Consider the following 19,967-nt stretch of genomic DNA (forward strand, 5'->3'; position numbering starts at 1 on the left):
CTCAGCGCATCTCGTCGATCAATAAGCCAGCAATCACAAGCCACTAATGAGGCTGTAGTGTGTGCATATTTCTTGAAACAAATGAAAAACTGAAGAAAAAGACAATAGGCAGTACTGACATTTCTAGACCATATCTGCACTAAACCGAGAGCTGTGCTGTTTTTATTTCAACAGAGCGAGTAGAGAGCAGACTTGGAGACATTGATCTTTTTGGACTGATATGTTAAGTAGCAAGACGTTTCTGTAATTTACATAGCAATTGGGAGAGATAATGTTGTGGCATACATCAAAGCTTATTAAGGCAGACTTTAATTAATTGGCAAATGTAAGCACATCACAAGATGCATAATTCTCCATAGGAGAGAGAGTGTTTTTGCAGCACAAAATCATGTTCTAGCTGAAACAAACCATGCTTTTGTTGTAAGCGCCGCGTGATGATTCATTTTTTTCACAAACCATTATACTGACAAACAGCAATAAAGCTCATGTTTTTTAATAGGGTTGAAATTTAGTGATAATAACAGACTGTACAGCAGTTTACACACCCAAGCTCTTGATGACAAATCATTTTTGTGTTGTGATAATGGTACAAAAGAATAAATATAATAATCATTCAGCTTCCTAATACTGCATATATACAGTTTAACGGTATAAAAATGGTATTTAATATTAAGACGTTTAAACCGATCAACCTTGGATTTTCAGCTGAAGGTCGCAGTCATCCGCCATTTCATTTATTGTTACAGCCCAGGCTTTTAGTCAAACGAGCGCAGGAATTAGTGGCTTTGCCCATTAGTCGTTTAATTGCCTCTGGACGAGTGACATGCATGCAGAATTACAGACTGACTGAGGGTCAGAGGGGATGAATTTATAGCAATTAATGAGACTGTGGCTTGTTCACTGGTTCAAATACCAATGGTTTTAGCAATATTATAAAGCATTTGAATCACAGCAGCTGAAGAAGATGTATTTACGCATTTGGCTCTTTTAGCCAATGCATCGCTGCATTCAGTTCATTTCCTGTGAGTCGAACCCATGACCTTGCTCTACTGGTCAAGCATTCCAGCTGCTTCAGATCCATATATATATATATATAATTTTTAAGCAATGCAGCAATATTTTTTAAGCAATGCAATGATATTTCAATCTAAATATTATTGCATAAATTAAATATTAAAGGGGACCTATAACGCCCCTTTCACAAGATGTAATATAAGTCTCTGGTGTCTCCAGAATGAGTCTGTGAAGTTTCAGCTCAAAATCCCCCACAGATCATTTATTATAGCTTGTCAAATTATTTGGGTGTGAGCAAAAACACACAGTTTTTGTGTGTGTCCCTTTAAATGCAAATGAGCTGCTGCTCCAGAAGAGGGCGGAGCTTTAACAGCTCAACAACAACAAAGCTGGAGAATCTCACGCAGCCAACATGAGGATTGTCAGTAACGGTGTTCAGCCTTACATTGTGTTGTTTATTGATGTTGTTTATGATCAAACAGCAACATTACACACTAATTAAAGTTTAAAAAGTGAAATCATAATTAAGGACCCCTTTAAATATTTAATGCATATATTAAAGTAATCCTCCAGTAAAAAAGTTATTCATGGGTATTTATAATCGAATGAAAAGTAAAATATTGAAACTATTGTATTGTGTAACAAACACCAAAACAACAAATGACCCAAACGTCACCTACAATATAGGTTACAGTTATGGCCACTGAAGAAGCCGATGATTATACATTGTCCAAGCTCTACTTACTGCTAATTCACAGAATGTCTTCCTGAAAAAGCTCCATCTTTCCTCTCTATCCTGAACATTACAGTAGTTTTTGTAACAGATGCACACCAATATTTCTGCTGTGGTTGTTTTGACTGTGAATATTCAGACTGGGCTTGTCAAAGTGAGATTTAGAAATGCAGTATTGACTATTGAAGATTTTTATTTTTTTATTTTTTTTCACATTCGTGCAATTTTTAGCCTCACAGGACGTTTCGCAGTCAAGTTCAGAAATGAATCTGTCTCATTTTCACTGAATTAGCATGCTGTCAGAGACGGAGGCCACCGATGACTGGTCTGCGCATGATGACTCACAGTTGAGTCGAGGACAGGAGCCGTTTCCTCACGTCACGCCTGAACCGTAAAGCATCCAGAGAGCAAAGTGTTGCTCGCATCAGCTGTCGATCCCTAAGGAGTGGTGAAAACGCCTGCCACATCACCTGAAGTTAAATCTGTGCGCTGGCAGAGCGTGGAGAGTAACGCAGCTCTGCACGTATGAAACGCTGCAGTTAAACACAGATGTCAGCGCTCGTCAGAACAGGTGGTGATATTTAGAAATATTTACTGTTGACATATTTTAAAGTCAATATATTTTATTTAATTCCAGGACTGAGTGTTGCTCAGTTCACGGAGGCAGGGAATCTGTCATAATATTACCATGGTGCCATGTCTAAAAAACCTGCAACTTTTTGCTAAATGTTTAAGTAGAAAGTCAAACATCATCAAGCCCCTCCTCTGCCTGCCATGATGCAGCTTGAATAATTAATCTTCGCTCTGGTCAGCATCTCTTTCATCACGGTCTGCCTGGAGCTGACACCTGTGATGAGAAGGACAGGACAGTCATGCGTACAGGGCCAGCTGGTCACTCAAACTACAGCCTGCACAAGGTGACGCTGACATCCATTTGTTACAGGTAAGAGCATCTGAGACGTCTGAGACTCATTACTCAAGAAAACTGAAGACCGTTTCTTACAGAACTCATGATATAATACTGTATTATTTTATAACAAATATAATTATAATAAATGTTATGTTATGTTGTTGTTATTATTTACTTTTAATAATAACAATAATAGGACCAAATTCATAATAATGTCATAATAATGTTAAAATGAGTAAATGTTATTAAATTTACTTAGTGTTATGACATTGAGCATAATTAATAATAATTATATTAATAATATTAATAATAATATAATTATTAATACTATTATATAAGATATTATTTAAATAATAATATGTTTAATAACAACAACATTTACTATTGTCATGTACTTAATAATAACAATAACAATAGTAATATTTTGATAATGCTGTAACAACAACAAAACAACAATAATAGTATTTATTATTGTCATGTACTTAATAATAATAATAGTAATAATAATAATAATAATTATTATTATTATTATTATTATTATTATTATTATTGGTGTTGTTGTTGTTGTTGTCATGCACTTTATAATAGTGATAATAATAACAATAATGGTGGTGGTGTTATTATTGCTCAATATTAATGCTCAATGTCATAACAAAGTCATGACAATAAGTAAATATTATTAGATTATTATTTATTTTATTAGTTATTGTTATGACACCAATGATGATAATAGTATAATAATAATAATAATAATAATAATAATAAGAAGAAGAAGAAGAAGAAGAAGAAGAAGAAGAAGAAGAAGAAGAAGAAGAAGAAGAAGAAGAAATGATAACATCATTATGCATAATAAGTACATAACATTGATGATGATGATAAAAAGAATAGTTATTATTGTTATGCAAATAATAATAATAATAATAATAATAATAATAATAACAACAACAATAATTATAATCAAAGTACACTGTTATTATTGTTATGACACTGATGATGATAATAATAATAATAAATGATAACATAATTATGTATAAATACAAAATACATAACATTGATGATGATGATAATAAAATAATAAGTTATTATTATGTACTTTATAATAATAAGAAAAACATACTAATAATAACATGATTATTGTTATTGACTTATATTATATTATTGTTATTGTTGCTTATATATAATAATTATGTTATCAATTTATTATTATTATTATTATGCTTGATTTCATAATAAGAATATCGTATAATATTAGCTTATGACATTGATAATAATAATAATAATTATTATTATTAATATTATTATTATTTATTTTTATTTACGTCCAGGTAAATTATCTGGTGAAAAAACGACACACAACTACCTTTGCGCTTGGAAAACAGAATATCAGACCTTTTGTTTACATGCTCAATGTCACATTACCGAGAAAAAAAAAGAGCAGAATCTGAAATATTTATTGTTCATTTTGCGTTGTAATGTCTTTTTGATTTAAATTTTTTACATTTCACATTCAATTAAATGTGTTCCAGTGCACAATACAGTGGAGGACCCTAATATGTTACCATGCTTTTTCAAACCAATGTTCATTTCAAAAAGATCTGTCCTATATTGATATGAAACTGATTCATAATTCAACCTCACATGACCACAAACTGGTCCAAAACATCCGAGTCTAGTGCATTAATCTCGTCCACCTCTTTCCATTCACACAGATGTAATAAAAGACTCAAACAGCCGATTGAGAAGCTTTAAAGGTTAAAGGCTGCCTCTGCCCTGCTGCTTAAGCTCTGGCTATTACAGTTCATTCTATCAGCAGCTACATTATGAGATCATTGCAAACTGGGTCACACTGTAATATTGCAGTCCTGAGATGCTGTTCAGCTGCGGTCGCTTCAAGAATGCACGTTATTTTCAAGGACATCACATAGAGTCGTAGGACATGCGTAGTCATCGTTTGTGATGGACGCTCAGAGATTACGGTCTGAAAAATGTGTTTGTTCTCCGCATCCCATTACGCATTCAGTCCCTGTTGTAGTTAAGGCTGATAAAAGCATTTGTGCCTCTCCGTGTGCTAAGCATGCTTGAAAAACAATTAGCCCATGTAAAGAGTCAGTCTGCCATTTCTCACCCCATTAAGTTCAGCCCAGTGGTTTAATTCATAGCGTAAAGATGCGCCAGGACCCGTCCCATGCATGCCCATCAGAGCAGCTGCTGCAAATGATCAGAGCTGTTTTCACATGCCGTCATCAGCTAAAGAGAGAAAGAGCGATGACGGGGAAACGAGGACAGAGAGGCGAGAGGCCGCTAGCTCGAGAGACGAGGTGTTTTCGCTCATGCTTCCTGCAGGAGAAAATACTGTGCAATGAACACACTAAGGGATGCTGTGTGCTTGAAAAACTGATGCCGACATATTTTGCTAGCATATTTTTATAAGCACTAAGGTGAAACAAGGCTTTCAGAAAATGAACCCTGAAATCTCTGCAAAAGGATTGCATCATATCACAACAAACTTCACCGTGAATATAATATAAGGGTGATATATTACATCAGGCACAGTTCACCCCCCAAAAATATGAGAATTATGCTATTATTTATTCAGCTTCATGTTGTTTCAAAGCCACAGTTCAATGATTGGCGGCTCTGAAGCACCAAAAATGATAGAAAACACAATAAACGCGCCATAAAACTAGTCCATACTTTAATACAAGTTATACTTAATCGAAAGAATTTGTGGCCACAAACAAGAAGGTTTGGCGGTTCATCGAGGTCATGGTGAGGCGCTTACATAAAAGCAGAAATGTGAACATTTACAATTGCATTTACACCTTTACTGTTAAAGGTTCAGGACAGGAGCCGTTTCCCTTGAGCTTTTGACATATAAGAGGTCATTGTACTATACGAATATCCTGTAAGTGTCAGAACTGAAAACTTCCTTGTTAGTCCAAAAACAGCTTTTATTGAAACCAAGGTCAGAAAACAAATGTGTGATTAAGATGTCATAGTAATCCGAAGATTAACGACTACTTATACATCATCGTGTCTTTGGCTCCGCCCACTGGCACGTTAGTGAATAGTGACATGAGAAGATCGATACAAAATCACTGGAATAGAAATGGCATTACTTTCCAAAGGATACTAATGTTAGGAATGTTTTTTTTTTTGTTTTTTTTTTACACTCTAAAAAATCCTGGGTTAAAAACAAAACTCAATTGCTGGGTTTGTCCATTTTCAACCCAACTTGGGTTGTTTTTAACCCAGCATTTTATGTAGATCTATTCCCATCACATGAAAGGTTGCAGCGATGAGCATTGATCAGCAATGCAGTTTCTGCACTAATGTTTTCACCATAACTAAAATGCAAACATGATGTAAATACAGTATTTAGAATGAACACTGTTACTATGATGTGGCGCTGCTGTCGGATCCATATCATAAAAGTCCGTTTGCAAAGCCTGCGCCGAAATTGCGGCTGAATTACCAAATAATCCACAGTGAAATGTACTGAATACAAACAAATAATGCTCTGCTACCCTCTTAAAAAATGTTGGGTTAAAAACAACCCAAGTTGGGTTGAAAATGGACAAACCCAGCGGTTGGGTTAAATGTTTGTCCAGCATGCTGGACAGTTTTATTTAACCCAGCTATTGTTTAAAAATTACTAAATGTCTGGCTTAAAATTAACCCATAATAGGTTGGAAATTAAAAATCGGACACATAATTACTAGAGGAAACAATAATAATCAAAAGGTAAACATTTATTAATAAGCAATTTCAATATTATTCATTAAACTTATTAATAAATGTTCATTTCCAACATATTTTGGGTTCATTTTAAGCAAGTAATACAGTAATATTTAAACAATAGTTAAGTTAAATAAAATTGCCCAGCATGCTGGACAAACATTTAACCTAACCGCTGGGTTTGTCAATTTTCAACCCAACTTGGGTTGTTTTTAACCCAAAATTTTTTAGAGGGTAGCAGAGCATTATTCGTTTGTATTCAGTACATTTCACTGTGGATTATTTGGTTGTGTTTTTTATGTTTGCATTTTAGTTGTAATGGTGAAAACATTAGTGCAGAATCTGCATTGCTGATCAATGCTCATCGCTGCAACCTTTCATGTGATGGGAGAAGATATACATACACTCTAAAAAATGCTGGGTTAAAAAACAACCCAAGATGGGTTGAAAATGGACAAACCCAGCGATTGGGTTGTTTTAACCCAGTGTTTGGGTACTGTACCTCTTGTATGAACCCAAAATTGGATGGAAATTAACATTTATTGATAAGTTTAACAAAAAATAATTAAACAATAAACATTTATTAAATTGCTTATAAATAAATGTTCACCTTTTGATTATTATTGTTGCCTCTAGTGATTATGTGTCTGATTTTTAATTTCCAAAATATTTGGGTTCATTTTAATATTTTTAAACAATAGTTGAGTTTAATAAAACTCCCTTGCATGTTGGACAAACATTTAACCCAACTGCTGGGTCAAAACAACCCAGTCACAGGGTTTGTCCATTTTCAACCCAACTTGGGTTGTTTTTAACACAGCATTTTTTTAAGGGTATAATGCAATAATCAACACTTTTCAAGATTTGTTAATCTCGACACCTGTAATAGTAAAAACATAGTTAATGTATTCAAGATGTAATACTTATTTCATATGTAAATATGTCAGCCAATCACAGCAGTGGGCATTTACACTGAAGTCTCACAGCAGACACGCCCCTTCAAACAGAACGTTCAAATCAGAGCACTAAAATCAGGGTAGAAAATGGTCATTTATTTTTAATCTATCTATCTATCTATCTATCTATCTATCTATCTATCTATCTATCTATCTATCTATCTATCTATCTATCTATCTATCTATCTATCTATCTATCTATCTATCTATCTATCTATCTATCTATCTATCTATCTATCTATCTATCTATCTATCTATCTATCTATCTATCTATCTATCTATCTATCTATAAAAGGAGGGACAAGTTTTTTTGTACTCCTCAACACTGACAAATACTCTCAATTGTGGTTAATTTGTACTAAAGTTAAAGCTACTGAACATTTAGAATATAGTGCATGATTCATATGGACCACTTTTGCTTTTGCTGTTTTTAGAGCTGTTTTTGTTTCTTTAAAATGTGTTTTATTGAAGAATGAAAAGTGCATAGGGGCTTGGAATCGACATGAGAGTGAGTAAATGATGGCACAATTTTCATTTTTAGGTGAACTATTCCTTTTAAGTCAAGTGAAAATCTTTGCCTCGGCATCCAGGATGCCTCTAATGGCCACTAGAGATTGAGGACCCAGTGTGAGCCGAAGTGGGAGCTAATCCATGCCTTTTACCAGCATGATGAGGCGGTCAATACCACCTTGAACAAGTCTGGAGAAGGTGTAATGAAGCTGGAAGCTCACAGTGTTTCGTAGCTGCGGGCTTGTTTGCTGTTGGCCTTCAGTTATCACACCAAAAAAGCCTTTTGAAGGGGGTTTTTGAAGTCAAGGGGTTGTTATCTTATAATCGTTATGAAATCACACAGGGCTGACGCCAACGTTATCAAGCGCAACGTCGTCAGACCTCTCTGAAGACGTTCTCATTCCTGAGGTGACACTCATTAATTTAAGAAATTAATTTGAGCAAAGGAAATGAGGTCAGGAGAAAATGGAAATGGGTCTTTGAAAGAGGGTAAAGTAAGCCAGGGTTTGGCTGCTGGTTTCTCTTCTGCCCTGACCACGAGGCTGATTCCTCCTGCCCGGTTTGGCCGAGCTGCAGCGAGAGAGGGGCGGTTAACAGGCCTCTGGCTTCACCAAAGCCTTCCCATAATCTCCAGCAAATTGAGTCTCCTGCTGCGGGACGGGATGGAGGAGGCAGCTTTGGATCAAAGTGGGACTGGCCAGCCAACGAGAAAGAGCAGACAGGTCCATCTCTTTTAGAGCAAGTAACAGAGTTTGTGTTTTTTGTTGAGCATCATATTTGATACAGCAAGTTTGTAGTATGATATAGAGAGAATATGGAGGAAACATCAGCTCAGTTTTATTCAGAGGCCTAATCTGAGCAAACTTGGTGCAGATGCTGATATTTTATGCAATGCAATACAATTAAGATTGGGAGACGAACAAATAAACCTTCCTCAAAAGATGATGATCATATCTGATACTTTACTAAAGAATGATGTATGGATATTGAAGTAAACAGAAGTTGCTTCAGTCCAGTAGGTGTTGAAATATTACAAAATATATAAGCTATACAGTAAATCAATAAAGATTTCACAGCATAAAGCTTTGTGAAGCACAAGCTGAAGGTGGTCGTTAGTACAATTATACTAAAAGACCCTAATAAAGGTTTATCAGCAAAGTTTTGATCACTTAGAGGCCTTAGAAATATATGTATCAATTGATACAGTAGGCTTTACAGGGTTAAAATCTCTTTAATATCTCAAAATATATAAATATACATGAATATACAGGGCTGGCAATGTGAGGAGACTGAGTCAGGGCAGTGAATGTCGAGGGTTTTTAGGGAAATTACTAATATTTCTGTCTTTTATCCACTTAAATATGAAAATGGATGTTTTAGGTTGATGTAGATAGCAGCAAATACACTGTTACTTCGAATTAGTTTGTGCATCTTGAGTATGTCAACAAGACGATGAGTCAGAGCACAAGTCACCCGCAGCTGCTGCCGACAATTTAAAATGTGAAAGATGCATGTTGGTTTTGGTTATCAATTATATTTAAATATATTTGACCTGTTATTTGAGCACAGATCTGAACTTAAATGGCTATAATTGATGAATGCTTTGAAGGTTGGTCTCTTTTTCATAACTATTATTGCTGAAGAGAAACCACTCCACAAAAAAATGAACATGTAAAAAGGTATAGAAGTTTAGGTTTACTGTAAAGCAAATGCACTCAACTAATTTTTTTTTTTTTGTATTTTTATACAAAATATATATTTTACAATTTAATTGGACTCTAAATTGCTGTGTTGTTCCAAATTTGAAGTTGATATCACAAAAAAATTAAGCTGCTTAAAGGTTTTAAAGAATCATTTCCAATGTAACACAATGTCCGATTTCAAAGCAGTTTTCATATGAATTTTGAGTGTTTAAGCTCTTGAATGATACCTGATTTATGATGATTATTAAAAGACGTGATGGGAGAAAAGGCAGTAAAAAATGTGCTAAGTTAACAGGCTATAAACTGAAAACTACACAGTTAAAGCATCATTGCATTATTTAAGTTATCACAGTTTTCTTCAATTTTCGTGCACTGAAAAAATCGATGTAGAAACAATTTTCCCTTCAAAACTCATGAAATTTTTAATAGTGTACTAGCCATTTTTTTAAGCAATTACAATTAATGATGACTGGAGCATTCAAGTTTCAAAAAGAACAAATAAGTACAATAATATACCATTCAAAAGTTTGGGGTTGGTACTTTATTGGATCTAAAATACAGTAATATTGTGAAATATTATTACAGTTTAAAAAACGATCAGGCATAACATTATGACCACCTGTGCCAAGTTAACAGGCTATAAACTACACAGTTAAAGCATCATTGCATTATTTAAGTCACAGTTTTCTTCAATTTCATGCACTGAAAAAAAAAAACATTTTTCCCTTCAAATTTCACAATTTCAATTGCTAGTAAATTTCACAAAGAAATGGCAAGTAGCACATTGAATAAAATGTGACATTTTTTGGGTTACACTTTATTTTACGGTGTCTTTGTTACACTGAAATTATACATTTAAGTACTGAGTAATACTAACTACATGTACTTACTATAGGGTTTAGGGTTAGTTGCATGTAATTATGCATAATTTGCATGCAACATAGTAACACTTTATTTTACAAACAATTTTTTTTTTTAAAAGCACACTTCAATAATCTTATTTATTTCCAACTTTTTATGGTTTAGTGTGGGCTATGATTAGTGGTCGACCAGGTTTTGAATCAATCTAGGTTTGTCTTCTGAACAAAGCACAGTTGGATCTGCTGAAGGAATCGCAGCGCCTCTAGTGAATGACGTGCAGTTAGCAGTTGACGGCCAGTTGACGGCCACGCGGTTCCTTCAGTGGAGGAAGCTGTGCAGGGGTGGATGGAGTAAACAGTCCCAGCGAGAGCGCGACAGCCTTTGATTCGGGGTTTAAGCCCCCCTCTGTCTCTCTCCACGCCGTGAGCCGATTGGCCCGTGCTGAGAGAGGCTCCGGTCACACTCGCTCTGTCTGTCGCGGGACTGAGACGCCGTCTCATTGCACACTTTATCCTCATCACTTGCTACTATCTCTCCTCCTATCACTCATCTCTCTCTTTCCCACTCTCTCCCTCTCCATCTATCTAATGCTGTGAGTGTGTGTGTGTGTGTGTGTGTGTGTGTCTGTTTTCAGATGTTTGGCCCCACTGGAATAGAATAAAACATGACAAAAAATGTGCTTCATGAGGTCACATTTAAATAAACAGCTTTTATTGAAGTCAAAAATATATTTAATATGACTAAATTTACTGTTCTACTATTTTTATGGTTTATTGCAGTGTTTATTGAGAATCAGAATATCTTCCTCTTGCAGCATCTCTTCTCTTCTCTGATGATGAGGGCGGGGCAACCTGTCACTCACATGAGATCCACCAATAGCAAACCACAACCATCCAATCAATTCCCTACAGACAGAATCAAGCCCTGCCCTACATTTGTTCTTGTAAGCTGTTTTAATCAAATATACAGCACAATAGAAGAGAAAATATAAGCACAACTTTAAGAGTCAGGTCAGGAAGAAAAAGCTCCTTAGGCAAGTTAGTTAAAAATCAACTAATAGACATCACCATACTTCCCCAGGTAATTGATTACATTTGGAGTTGCAAATATTTTTTTTGTATTCCAAGTTTTCTGAAATGTTATGTTTGAATATGCAAATTAGGCAATATCTAATTAAATATTTACTAATTTGCAGAACATAAATCTGAAGCTTGGATAATGACAGGTTTAAAATTCTCATTTCATTTTATTGACATATTAGAGTTAAAGATTTTTACAGAGGGGATTTTGGATTTCTCTTTTTTTAATAACCTCATAAATCAGAAAATACTCTCAACAACTACAAAACAAACACATTTTCACCATGTTTTTGGAAAAAAAATGTGCAGGTGATGATAAATGAACAAACCTTTAGAATATAGATAGAAAACTGTACAGTTTGGTGTGTGTAAAGCTGCTGAAGTCAGTCAAACTCTCCGCCTTTAATATATATATATATATATATATATATATATATATATATATATATATATATATATATATATATATATATATATATATATATATATATATATATATATATTTACAATATAGTAATTGAAATTTACAGATGCAAATGGGTTAAGTGGGTTAAGTGCAATAAAACAAAAACTTAAAATCAGGAATTTGGGATGCTTTAGTTCCACTACTCTGAAACAACACCATATGAAAAGCCAAATAAGCCGCAAAAATTCACCAGTGCATGAAACACAACCACATTTTCACTTTTTGCAGAGTTTTGTTCTGCTGCGACTTTACCGTTATCTATGTATTATATTTAAAGTCAACATAAAATCAAAACTCGATTTACCTTATCTTTATCAAAACACACTATCTTCACCATCAGAAAAAATAATAACCTGCGATGTCTCTCATCTGACTTTCCTTTCCAGCTGACATCAGAAATCCTGCTTGTTACGTCAGCTTTTCAAAATCCAATCAATTCCAGATGGATGAAATCAAATCCTGTTCTAAATCTTTTCTCGTTAAATATCCTGTTTAATATAAGTAAAATGGGTTGCGAACAGCGTTTGGTTTTGACTTTAACCGCTGACATGCTGTTACTGTAGAAAGCCACTCTTCAACGGTACATGCTTTGTGTGGCATTGAAAAGAAATTAGCCTGCGGCACAGTCTGATGTTATTTGATCAGAGGTGCTTCAGTGAAGTCATTCTCTGACTCCTTTAGCTTGATTGTGCCTTAAAAGTGCTATAGATCTCTAAAGCATCCAACTGTTGCATCTATAGGAACAGATATATGAAGGATATATGCAACATGTTGGAAATATAGTACATTCTTGAAAATCTCTGCTTTTGTGTTTCAAAGACTGACCTGACTGACTCAAGTGTGAATGGATGATGACAGAATGTCCATTTTTGGCCAAACGATTCCTTTAATGAGTTGTCTCGTTATTATTTTAGTGAGGACATTAAAACAGACCCAGCAGTTTGGTCTGAAATCTCAGCTGTCAGGAAGCCATGTTTGCTGTTGCATCACACCCTCTGCTTCTGTGTGATAAACCAGTCTCTCAAATTACTGAGCTCAGGAAGAGACACTTAACCAAGCTGCAGACACTGCACTGTAGCAAAGATAAGTACTCTTTGTCCAAATGACACTCGTCCCTCTCATTACATGCTGTGAGACACAGTCTCCTCTCCGTATTGTGTCTTTCTGTCTCTGTCTACTTCCTCTCTCTCTTTTGCTCTTTCCTGGAAAGAATTTTCACTCTCTTCTGACACTTAATTTCAAGCACTTGTATTTTATGACAATCCATAGACAGCCTGTTATGCATCAGGGCGTTTAACCGTAATGGCAGTGTTTATGTTATCGATGGTTTTTTGCATGTTGTGCTCCGTACCACAGAGAATTCAGATGGGAATCGGATAGCTGAGGACAGAGCCAGTGAATCGACTCATTAATGAAATATATTGATCATCAAATTCAGCACAACTACTAGCTGACTCCAGGGGGAGCGTTGTCTGTTTCAACCAGCGTGATAATGCAAGGCTTAAACTCTTGCATGTAGCGTGTGATCTTAGAACAATATAATGTGCTTAATACATATAGATGTTTAATTCAAATCAATTTACAGTAGGGCAATTGCAATGAGTCGCTTTAGAGCAGCTATGGGTTAAGTGGTTTGCTCGAGCCCACAACGGCGGTAGGACAGACACAGGGTCTATAGTTAATGGATCACCTCTAAGTGGGATCAAATCTGCTGCTTTACAGTTAAAAGCCTACAACAAACTGAATGAGGATAGTCACAGTGATTGCCAAACATTTACCAAGGTAAGCACCAGAAGTGGCATGACTATTCAAAGTGAGTGTCCATGAGTGGGAACCAAGTGGATTTTGAATGCAAATTGCCAAATGCAAAAAAAATAAAATAAAATAAATAAATAATAAAAAAATGCATTTTATATATATATATATATATATATATATATATATATATATATATATATACATATATATATATATATATATATAAGGTTCAGTTTGTTAACATAACACTTTACAACTTGGGTTAAAAACTGGACAAACCAGCAATTTGGGTTGTTTTGGGTTAAATGTTTGTCGAATGTGCTGGGTAGTTTTATTTAACCCAAATATTGTATAAAAATTACTATATGGCTGGCTTAAAATTAAGCCAAAAAGGGTTAGAAATTAATAATCAGACACATAATTACTTCAACATACTTTGGGTTCATTTTAAGGAAGCAATATAGTAATTTTTAAACAATAGTTGAGTTAAATAAAACATTCAACCCACCCACTGGGTTAAAACAACCCAATCGCTGGGTTTAGAACAACTGACCATTTTTTAAAACGTTTTGAAAGAAGTCTCAAAAAGGCTGGATCGAATACAGTAAAAACAGTAAAATTGTGAAATATTATTACAGTTTTAAACAGCTGTTTTCTATGTGAATATCTAGTAAAGTGTAATTTATTCCTGTGATCAAAGCTGAATTTTCAGCATCATTACTCCAGTTTATTCAACTTGAAATGTAAAGCATTAGTACACTCTAAAAAATATGCTGGGTTAAAAACAACCCAAGCTGGGTTGAACATGGACATACCCATCGATTGGGTTATTTTAACCCAGCGGTTGGGTTAAATGTTTGACCAATGTGCTGGGCTATTGTTTAAAAAATATTAAAATGAACCCAAAACAATTAAAGCTCAGACACATAAATACAGCGTAAGCGTCAGTTCTGGCAGGTCACGTCAGTCAAGCTCGCATCAGGTGACTCACGTCTACCTATAGAAATATTGTCAGTATTATCAGCAGCTATTGCATTCTCAGGAGCTAATTACCTTCCTCCATCCACAGCTCCTCCTCTCTTCAGTCAGGATTGGCCTTATGATTCAAACTAATTCTTGGAATATGTGTACATGTTAAATTATTGACAGTAATTATATCTGCATATATTGGTTCTGTTCTGTTTACCCTAGGGGGGTTATTGCTGCTCTCCCTGCTCTTATCAGGAAGTTCTTGCCCAGAACAGAACCATACCGCCAATACAAACTTTTTGACGATAGTGGTCCTGACAGAATTACTAGAGACAACTATAATAATCAAAAGGTGAACATTTATTAATAAGCAATGTAATAAATGTTTATTGTTTAATTATTATTCATTAAACGTATTAACAAATGTTGAATCAAATGTCTAAATTTAGTCAGTCCAGTTCAGTCATCATCTGTCACTCCAAACTCGCATGACCTTTTTATCAAAATTATTAGCTATTATGAAAATGTCAAAGAGTGATCACTAGCTGTTAGTTAGTTTCTAATTTAAGTTCAGTTGTAATTTAACAATATTTTTTTCTTCAGTCATGAATGGGGGGAAAAAATGTAGTATGATTTCTCAAAGAGTTGCCCAAACCAATCTTTTTGTTTGCACCACGTCTCCTCCTTGAACATCGGAGGAAAAAGAATGACAGCATTTCCCTCAGCGTTTGTTTGCAAGGATGATCTTAGCCTGAGGCGGTTAGCATTAATTAAAAAGTGCGGCAGCAAAAGCTTGGGGGGTTGAATTCGAGTTTGAGTGGATGGGAGGAGATGCGAAAGGCTCGTGTGAGATGCTAAATTCCTGCAGAATGACAGAACTGATGACTAATTCAGAGCTGTTTGTGCTGTTTTATGTAAGTTACTGGTAGAGTTACATAAGTCTTTTCCATCTCAGCACAAACTTGCAGCACTTTGAAGTCAAACAGGGTTAAAGGGTATAAACACACATATACTGGAGCACACACAGACACAGCATCAGTTCTCTGTGGCCCATGAGGGGTAGAGATGGTTTAACTGTAACGGTTTTGATCTAACGCTCCCAAACGGGAAGAAAAGCAAATGTTTCTACAAGCAAAACTACTTGCTGATGTGTCAATACAGCAAACACACATTCCCATTGACTTCTACTGTTTTTGCACAGAGCTAATGATGTTTTATATCACCTGACCCTCACAGAATTACATTTTAATAATTCAACTAAGACATTATTTTGTGTTTACCAAGCCATTAAAATGTATGTGACTTTACTGTCCTTATGGGGACATTCGGTCCTTACAATATACACTCTAAAAAATGTTTGGTTAAAAACAACCCAAGTTGGCTTGAAAATGGACAAACCCATCAATTGGGTTGTTTTAACCCAGTGGTTGGGTTAAATGTTTGCCCAATGTGCTGGGTAGTTTTATTTAACCCAACTACTGATTAAAAATGACTATATGTCTGGCTTAAAATGAATCCAAAATAGGTGAGAAATTAAAAATCAGACACATAATTACTAGAGGCAACAATAATAATCAAAAGGTGTACATTTATTTATAAGCAATTTAATAAATGTTTATTGTTTATTATTCATTATCTTATTAATAAATGCTCATTTATTAAACATAATAATAAATGTGAATTTCCAGCATATTTTGGGTTCATTTTAAGCAAGCAATACAGTAATTTTTATACAACAGTTGAGTTAAATAAAACTACCCAGCACGTTTGGCAAACATTTAACCCAACCACTGGGTTAAAACAACCCAATTGCTGGGTTTGTCCATTTTCAACCCAACTTGGGTTGTTTTTAACCCAGCATTTTTTAGAGTGAAATTGGGTTGTTCTAACTCAGCGGATGGGTTAAATGTTTTATTTAACTCAACTATTGCTTTAAAATGACTGTATTGCTTGCTTAAAATGAACCCAAAGCATGTTTGAAAATACACACTTATTAACAAAAATTAAACAGTTATTGCATTGCTTATTAATAAATGTTCACCTTTTGATTATTATTGTTGCCTCTAGTAATTATGTGTCTGATTTTGTGTTCACTTTAAGCCAGACATATAGTAATTTTTAAACAATAGTTGGGTTATATACTCAGTACGTTGGGCAAACATTTAATTGCTGAGTTTGTCCATTTTCAACCCAACTTGGGTTGTTTTTAACCCAGCATTTTCTAGAGTGTAGGCAAAACCTCTCTCTCTCTCTCACACACACACACACACACACTCAGGCGGAGTCTGCAGTCTCATTACGTGCGATGTGACCCCATTATTGCGCATCCCTGAAGTATCATTCAGCACTGAGTGTCATCCATCAGGCAGTCCTCTAAAACAGCCAAAAGAATTAAAGATTTTATCCAACATTTGCCATCTACACATCTTCCCCCGGACTGATCATCAATACTCCTTAACGTAAAGCTCTACAGCCATCCCATATACTCAAACACACACTTTCCCGTCAGCTTTTAAACATTTGACTTTATTTTTAGCCTGATCCATATGTAGTGTGGGCGTAGAGCCGTTTACCGGGCTACGCCGAGTCCTGGTGTTTATAAATAGCCGGAGCGAGCATTATTCCCACATCATCAATCACGTTCGGGCACGAGGGAGAGACTCGAGGGTGTAGTTCTGCTGCCTCCCCCGGCTCTACACCACACGGTCTGGAGGTACGAGCTGGATTGGCTAATCTGGAGGGGAACAGATGCTGGAGCTCGAAGGATGAGGGATGGTTCGGAAAGGGTGAATTTTAGCTGGTGTACAAGCTAGTGTGAGCTGAAATATTCAACGTCCATATGGAGAGAGAGAAACGAGTCTTGTGACTGTAGCAAAAAGCATAATTCTGTCATAAAAAGCCAAACATACTCATCGCTTTCATTTCTAAACAAATTTCTGTTCCAAGTACCTTTCTTAGACACACAAATCTATTCAGCTGAAATGTGACATTGACGCAGACACACACTTGTCTTTTTTCTATGCTGTCAGCTCACTCCTAAACACAGAGAGAGGAACACACACACACACACACACACACACAGAGGAATCTTTTCATCTTGTAACCATGGCAGTTGGTAGAATACAGTAGGAATTCAGCTGATAACAAAGTGCTTACATAACTATTGCATTGCCAAGCCCGACTCCTACCTTGCACACCTCTTTCCCTTTCTCCTCTGCCTCTCACTTATCTGTTCCCTTTCTATTTTTCCAGCGAAATCACTTTGTAACCATTCCATCATTTGGCATCGCAACAGATTCCGGACATGTATCACGTCATTTGTCACGGGAAAAGTGCACCTTCTGTACGCACTCTAAAAGATGCTGGGTTAAAAACAACCCAAATTGGGTTGAAAATGGACAAACCCAGTGATTGGGTTGTTTAAACCCAGCGGTTGGGTTGTTTTAACCCAGCGATTGGGGTATTTTATCCCACCGAATGGGCTGTTTTAACCCAGTGATTGGGTTGTTTTAACCCAGCGATTGGGTTGTTTTTAACCCAGTGATTGGGATGTTTTAGCCCAGCAAATGGGATGTTTAAACCCAGTGATTGGGTTGTTTTAACCCAGCGATTGGGTTGTTTTAACCCAGTGGTTAGGTTGTTTTAACCCAGCGATTGGGATGTTTTAGCCCAGCAAATGGGATGTTTTAACCCAGCGATTGGGTTGTTTTAGCCCAGAAAATGGGTTGTTTTAACCCAGCGATTGGGGTATTTTAGCCCAGCAAATGGGATGTTTTAACCCAGCAATTGGGTTGTTTTTTAACTCAGCGATTGGGTTGTTTTTTAACCCAGCGATTGGGTTGTTTTAGCCCAGCAAATGGGTTGTTTTAACCCAGCGATTGGGGTATTTTAGCCCAGCAAATGGGATGTTTTAACCCAGCAATTGGGTTGTTTTTTAACTCAGCGATTGGGTTGTTTTAACCCAGAGAATGGGTTAAATGTTTGCCCAACTTGCTGGGTAGTTCTTATTTAACTCAACTATTGCTTGCTTAAAATGAACCAAAAATATGTTGGAAATAAACATTTATTAATACGTTTAATGAATAATAATTAAACATTTTTAGTAAATTGCTTAATAAATGTTCACCCTTTGATTATAATTGTGTCTCATTTTTAATTCCCACCGTCTTTTGGCTTCATTTTAAGACAGACATATTTAAACAATAGTTGAGTTAAATAAAACTACTCAGCAGGTTGGGCAAACATTTAACCCAACCGCTGGGTTAAAACAACCCAATCACTGGGTTTGTCCATTTTCAACCTTCAACTTGGGTTGTTTTTAACCCAGCCTTTTTTTGAGAGAGTATCTTCAGGATAAAATCACCTCTCTTTAGTTCCCAAGTCAGATAAATTCCCAGGTTAAGGCCGCTCGTTTGGTTTTCAGTGGAACGAGGCCACATTTACTCCATACAACAGTTCAGACGGGAAAGCTTTGATTATTTATCTCCTGCTGCTTCTCTTCAGAGAGAAACCAGTCACCTAAAGTCAATACAGAATCCACCAAACAGTACAACCAAAATGATTTGCGATCCTTACCTCCCGCAGTTCATGTGCCACATCTTTCAACTCCTTGAGGATTCCTTCCAGCTGCTCGATCACCATCTTCATGTGGCTGCGGATCTGTTCTCTCTGACTGGGGGTCTCAGAGGGTTCCCGGGCTGGAGCTCCGCTCTGGGACATCCTTCACAGGCTGCTCACGGGCCGGGGTGCGGAGCGCTGAGGGCAGGGGCGAGCCGAGCCACGATCCATGTCTGGGGCCTCCGGGAGCCGCAGTGCTACTGATCCGATCTGGGGCTCGGGCCACACGGGAAGGGTTCAACATCTTAAATACGCCTGGGCAGCCGAGAGACCTCGCTGGGTCTGGGGTCAAGCCTCGTCTTGCTGTGTACCGCGGGGCATCTCGGGGCTCTGGGGACAGACGCGGATGGAACGGAAGGCGCTGGAATCATTGAAGGTCGTTATATCCGAGAAATACACACTCCAGGATGAAGAAACAAAGAGTGGTTCATTTCACCGTAGCTTGTGTTTAGTGTGCATGTGCGAGTCCTTGGATGGAAAGCTGCTGTCTATGATGCAGAATTCTTCTTTTCCATGAAGACATGGCTTGCGTTCAGCGATTGATCCTCATGTTGCCCACTGCGAACTCTTATAAAATCCAATCTAGGAAGAAAAAGGAAACTCCCAAAGTTGCATTTCTTTCAGAGAATGACTAAAAAAAAGAGTCTTTTTGC

General features: G+C 36.3%; 1 protein-coding gene across 1 annotated transcript in view; it reads right to left on the minus strand.

Annotated features, from left to right (window-relative positions):
- The window catches only part of insyn1 (inhibitory synaptic factor 1), an 86,583-nt gene extending 67,047 nt beyond the window's left edge, over positions 1-19,536 (minus strand). Inside the window, exon 1 of the mRNA XM_067388913.1 lies at positions 19,273-19,536. Coding sequence (XP_067245014.1) covers positions 19,273-19,416 — 144 coding nt within the window. The 5' untranslated portion in view covers positions 19,417-19,536. The remainder of the gene's footprint in view (positions 1-19,272) is intronic.
- Between the last annotated feature and the right edge of the window lie 431 nt (positions 19,537-19,967).

The sequence above is a fragment of the Chanodichthys erythropterus genome, chromosome 7 (genome assembly GCF_024489055.1).
Source record: "Chanodichthys erythropterus isolate Z2021 chromosome 7, ASM2448905v1, whole genome shotgun sequence".
Taxonomy (NCBI): Eukaryota; Metazoa; Chordata; class Actinopteri; order Cypriniformes; family Xenocyprididae; genus Chanodichthys; species Chanodichthys erythropterus.